Source organism: Morone saxatilis, unplaced genomic scaffold (assembly GCF_004916995.1).
Source record: "Morone saxatilis isolate NCDOM2014 unplaced genomic scaffold, NCSU_SB_2.0 Contig11, whole genome shotgun sequence".
NCBI classification, from domain to species: domain Eukaryota; kingdom Metazoa; phylum Chordata; class Actinopteri; family Moronidae; genus Morone; species Morone saxatilis.
The window spans coordinates 8,977,380-8,983,561 of NW_023339663.1; the positions used below are offsets into that span (position 1 = coordinate 8,977,380).

A 6,182-nucleotide genomic window follows, 5' to 3' on the forward strand; every position below is an offset into this window, starting at 1 on the left:
TTTGCACAGTTTATACTCTACCTCAGAAATGAAAAAGGATTCTATAATTTGAAGAAAATATGAGAGAAAATATGTTTTGTATATTTTTATCTGAGAAACAAAGGAATCTCTTTCAGTCATAATTTTTGTCTTCAATCAAAATGAAATGTATGAAATTGTGAGTTTAGTGTATTTTAGTCATTTTCCTCCACTGTTTTCACCACAGATGAGGATGCTTTCACCATCCAGCATTCGAGCACAAAGCAGTGCCTGGGCATAAAGGATTCGGCAAACTTGAGTCTCACCACCTGTAATCCAAACAGCACGTCCCAGCTGTGGAAATGGGGTTCGAGTCACCGGCTCTTCCATGTGGCCACTTCCTTATGCATGGCGTTGGTCATCCCCAACAAGACGCTGACCCTGGTTGACTGTGGTTCCAACAACCCACTGTCGTGGCGTTGCCAGGATGGGACTGTTTACACTATTTACGAAATGGTCCTGGCAGTCAGCGACGGCAAAGTTGCCGCCAAACGGGAAGCTTCTGATACTTGGCTAAGAGGAGGATCCCAGGACAACATCTGCCAGAAGCCATACCACGGTTAGTGTGGTTTTCTTAGTCTTAGTCACTTAATGCTTGAGGAAATTAGCAGTCAGGAAATGAAAGTAGTATTCAGTTTGTGTTAAGTCTAACACATTTGTGTAACAAATTGTGTCAGAGAATCGACTTCCTTAAGTGAATGTGAATTTACTCCAACCTTTGATACTTTACACCCTTTCATATGTAGGTTCTACCTCCTCTGTCTCTTGTGTCACTTGACCAAACAGGTTCTCGTACATTTCAAACAGCGGCTGACTTGTGGGTAATCTTCATTCCTATCAGTTATTACTCTTTTATGATAGGTAACAACATGGTGTGCCAAATTCCAGGTTAAGGAACAGGACTTCCTCTTGAAACATACAAAACAAAATACTATGAGAGTATCTATCTTCAAAACTGCCGTTGAGTTTTTTGAACTGAACTTTTTTGGCGGATTGTTTGACTGTGCACATGCAGCCACGCAGTGGGTCTGCATGGCACATGGCAACATTAAGGCTGGCTTTCACTTTTGTTTTACAGAAATTGTTCCCTGCATGGCTCTGCTGTCCCACATACAACACCATGATAAAAATAAGTAGAAATGTTAAGAATTCACAATAAATGTATGTATATTACACTCAAAATTATCCTTAAGAATCAATGGAGAAAGTTGTTTAGGTGCTTAACCTGTACATTTTTCCACTAACTGTGGTAGTAAGCACTAACTTTGATACAATTTGGATTTATTATCGCTTTTAAGACATAAATTAGCATTAAGGGAACTAGCATTAAGGGAAAATGAAAGCTGATGTCTATATCTAAAAAATCCCCCACAGGGGATTTTTTTCCTAATAATTCCTCTTAAGGACAGAGGGTGTTGTACAGAGTATGAGGCAAATTGTAATTTGTGATTCTTGGCTATATAAATAAACTTTGAACATAAACGGAGAGGATATTTCAGCTATTTTAAATGCAAGATTTTCTGTCTAAATTAAATCTGCTACATGGTATTTGATTTCTCTTTTTGTCTCTTTCTGTCTTTGAAACAACAAACTCCCTGTCATAGCCTCTGTTATTAGATTTGTTTGCACAAGATTTCACTCATTTGTTACTTCTTTATTATACAATTCCCTCTTGTTCACAGTCATTGCTTTTTTTACCAACACACAGGATCTGATATAAGCATTGGGTGCAGTATGTAGAAACTTCAGTTCAGTGTTACATACAGTGTTTCCATTTCCATTTGCAAAAATGTAAGATTAAACTAACTAAAGGTCTTTGTGGTTTTGTCGTCCAGAAACAAATTTTCATTTTAGTGACATTATCTGCTAGGTGTGTTTGTGTATCTCGAGAAAAAGAAGTGGTTTGGTGTATGCAAACAAATCACTGTGCTGACAAGTTTTTAGTTGACAAAGATACCAGACGCTTGTAGGTCTTTGACTTTGCTCTTTTCTCGACCCTTCTCTCTGTGCAGTTGTCCACACCAACGGTGGGAACTCTGCCGGCGCTCCCTGCGAGTTCCCCTTCAAATACAACGGCAGCTGGTATCACGGATGCCTCCCAGATGCAGATTCCCCTGGACTGTCCTGGTGTGCCACCTCATCGGACTATGACCAAGAAGGAATAAAGGGATACTGTCTAACACCTGGCATGTTGTGTTTTTATGTTATCGATCGATTATGTAGATCGTTATTATATTAGAAGCTGATATGCCCTAAAACTATTTTCTATTTTTATCTGTAATGAATAATGTTACATCTGGCATTAGTAAAACCTAAATGACGCACGTAGATTCTCACACTGTCTCTTTGACTTCGCAGAGGAGGGTTGCCAGACTCTGTTTGCCGGGCCGGAAGGGGAGTCCTGCTACGAATTTGTTTCCAGTGCCGCCGTGACCTGGCAGGAAGCTTTGGATTCATGTCGTAGTCAAGGAGCTGATCTGCTGAGTGTGTCTGGGCCCGACGATCTCCACTCCAAAACCTGTAAGACTGATTTACTATTTATTACTGCTCCTTCAGCTGTTCTTGTTTCATTTCCACCTACAAGCTGACAAAAAGTCATCAACTTGACATGTTGGATTCAGCATCAACACAATTAAATGTTCTGATGTGAGAGGAATGCTTCCTAACACACACATTAATACCATTTATATTGATAAAAACTGCAATAATAAACAATGTCTAAACATATCAACTGGCCAGAGATGATATTCATACTGCCTAAGAACTACTAAGGACATACTTTTATTTTAAGGGCAGAAGCGAAACAGAAAGAGGAACTATTTTATTCATGCCCATGCACCACTCACGATTTAAGCACATGATTTAATGTTGTATCATTGTTGGTTTATTACTTGGTTGTTTCTAGTTATTGTTCTTTATGTGAAAAGAAAACAAGTGATGTAGAATGAGTAAGAATGAGTAAGAATCTATTTGTGTGAGGGGCGGCATGGCCTCATTATTACTTAGATCTCAGAATAACCCCACATAGGTTGTTCTCAAAATAATTAGTCTAAACACGGACTGTTGCGTGTCTCTTGGTAAAACTGGACATCTTCAAGTCTTGATGTTGAGACAGACCAGTTTTTTTCGACTTCTTCTTCCTGTTTTTGTTTTTTTGTTTTTGTCCATTATGTTGGTTTTCTAACTGTCATGTTTTGGACTATTTCGAAAATGGCAAGGCAGCATTATTTATATAGGACATCTCAAACACACATGCAATTAAGTGTGTAAAACCAGAATGCAATCAATTATTGTAGACTAAAATTACCATAAATACAACTGGAGTGCAGTAAGCACTAGACATTTTTAAAAAGTAAACTGTAAACAGTCTTGTTTGTGGATCATTAGCACTTTAAAAATGTGTTTGTTTATCTGATTATAACCTGTCATCTCTTGAGGATATCACATAGCTGGCACCCGTAATATCGCTTGTTCTTAAGTTGAATGCTGTTTTAGAGCACAGCTGGTGCATCTTTGTGTTTGTGACAAACCACATCACAAGTTGCGTTGCACTGCAGTGGATTGCACTGTTGGGGCTTTACTGTTCCTCCCACTCTTCTCCTCTCTCTCTTTCTTAGTCAGTTTATTGGGCATCCATGTGTTTGTGTTTTATTATGTTGTTCCCACACTTGATGATTCATACTATCTTAGACTTATCGTTTCCTTTTCCAAATGTATGCATTACTTGTGATCCCGTGTGCTGTGATGTTGCATTGTGCAGTTTTGGACGGCCTCGACAGAATGCCTGAGAGGATGTGGATCGGCCTGCACCAGTTAGACGTTTCTCAGGGCTGGCAGTGGTCAGATGGCTCCCCTTTTTCCGTCCTGCGCTGGGAAACAGGTGATGATAGTTGTATCTATGTTTTTTTCTTTTGTCTTTCCCCTGTGTTACTTTCTAATCGTTGCCCCATTTCTGAGAGTATCTGTATAAATGACATACAAACACATGTAGCGTCACAGTTCTAATACAAAAGACATGTACGTAGATTTACCAACTTATGCATAGCCTACCCATAACCACAGTGTAGCAGTTTCTGTTGCCTGAAACATGTTACCTCCTAGCACACCAAAACCTGCATCCTGTTGTGATCTGCTGTTGTCGCAGCCCTTCTATAAACTGAGACTTGGTGTCAGTCTGAGAAACAATGAGGCCAGTGTTGAAAAGAAGCTCATTGTGCCTGGTTTTTGGACACAGTGTAGCATTGGGATTGTTAGCGTTGCTGAATAACCCATTAATAGTACTGAATAGAAGGCTTTATAAAACCTTCTAGCTATTGTAATATTTTTCTTCAGTTTCTTTCTTACACTGCAGCGTGAACATTAAGGGTTACCGCATCCATCTGGCCTTCTACTGATATGAGCTCTTTGTGGTTATCATAATGTCAGTGTTGCTACTTACAGCACCATGTTGACCTGTTACTGCAACATAAAACATGTCTTTTATAGCACCTCTCTGTGTGAAACACGGATGATAAGCTAAAAACCTAGAAAGTTACCCACAGTTAAATGCCACTGTGCTCTGCTGTCACAGTCAGTATGTGATTTTATATTAATTTATTGTGTGTGGGAATGTGTTTGACAGGAATGCCATCCACCTCCATTATTACTGAGTCAGACTGTGGAGTTCTGAACTCCAAACACAACTATGAATCTGAGTTGTGTGGCAGTCGGCTGCCATACATCTGCAAGAAGAGTGTCAATGCCTCTCGCACCGCAGCAACAGGTGGGTCAGCTGCTGCATTCACTTTCTGCACTAACCCTAACCCTATTTCTTCTGAATCATAGAGTCAATAGCTATGTGAGGCTGCAAAATGCTAATGTCTAACGCTATGCTAACATTCTCACAATGACAATGCTAATATGCTGATGTGTAGCAGGTGTAATGTTAACCATGTTCACCATCTTAGTTTACCAGGTTAGCATTTGCTACTTAGTATAAACACAAATTGCAATTGAAGCCAATGGGAATGTTATTTATTTTGCAGGTGTCTGGTCATAAACCAAAATATGAGACCTCAAAATGTCTGTACTAAATTTCATGTCAATCCATCCAATAGTTGTTAAGACATTCCCCTCAAAGCCACAAATATCAACCTTAATAGCAGCACTGGGGGAAATGTGAGAGGATCACTTAAGTCATTAGAATTTATCCTCTGGGGAACATCTGTTGCAAATTTCATGCCGATCCATCCAATAGATGTTGAGATCTGCACCAGTTGTGGACCAACGAACAGACCATCATTGCCATCCTTAGATTGCATGGCTAAAAACAAGGCTACCAATCTAGAAGGTTGGCTGGCAGCTCATAGCTTCGTCAATACATCCACCATGACCAGGATATGTAGATAAAATTGACCTGACTTCTCCACATGGCCTCTCTTTGTCCTGCTCCCTCTCTACAGAGCCTTTTGTATATAAAGAAACAGTGTGTGCAGATGGTTGGGTCCCATGGAACGGCTGGTGTTACAAGTTAGTGAAGGACAAACCTCAAAGCTTTACAGAAGCCCAGCTCTACTGTAACAACACAGAGGGAGGAGGAGGCTTTCTGGCCAGCCTCCACTCCATCGACAGCAAAGAAATGATCAGCACTAACTTCCATGCAGGTAAATCTCTCACTTTCAGGTTTCTTAGATTATTTTACTTTGTAATTAGTCCTGAAGTAGATACTTTTCTTTGCATAATTGAAATATCTGCAAGTTTCATATTTGTTTTAAAGGTCTGTAAATGTCTGTCTTGATTTAAGGCAGAGTTAAACTGATCACCTAAGTTTGTGGATTTCATGAAACTAGTTGATTTACACTCTGCTGCCTTGTTTTTTCCACTTTCTAAACAAGTTGGAAAGGAGAAATAAATTCAAAATGTTTTCTCACCGGTCTTCTGCCTTGACTGTTTGAGTTTGATTTGAAACATTTCCATAAAATCATGATGTTCTCATGCGTGTAATGATCCATCAGATGGGAAGGTTTTGGATGTGTGGATCGGTCTGATCGGCGTGAACACCTCTGTCTTCAAGTGGATTGACCAGGCACCTGTCACCTTCACCTACTGGGACAAAAACCAACCAGTCCAGCCCACTCAGGATCCCAGCTGTGTCTTCTACTCTGGAGAGGTGTGTGTGTGTGTGT

At 39.9% G+C, this 6,182-nt stretch overlaps 1 protein-coding gene across 1 annotated transcript in view; it reads left to right on the forward strand.

The window, feature by feature from the left end:
- Nucleotides 1-205: 205 nt before the first annotated feature.
- Nucleotides 206-6,182, forward strand: part of ly75 (lymphocyte antigen 75) — a gene marked incomplete at its 5' end in the record, with an annotated part of 21,713 nt that continues 15,736 nt past the window's right edge. Inside the window, 7 exon segments of the mRNA XM_035682234.1 lie at nucleotides 206-577; nucleotides 2,031-2,204; nucleotides 2,377-2,538; nucleotides 3,779-3,898; nucleotides 4,640-4,780; nucleotides 5,460-5,660; nucleotides 6,012-6,166. Of these exon segments, the coding sequence (XP_035538127.1) occupies nucleotides 206-577; nucleotides 2,031-2,204; nucleotides 2,377-2,538; nucleotides 3,779-3,898; nucleotides 4,640-4,780; nucleotides 5,460-5,660; nucleotides 6,012-6,166 (1,325 nt within the window).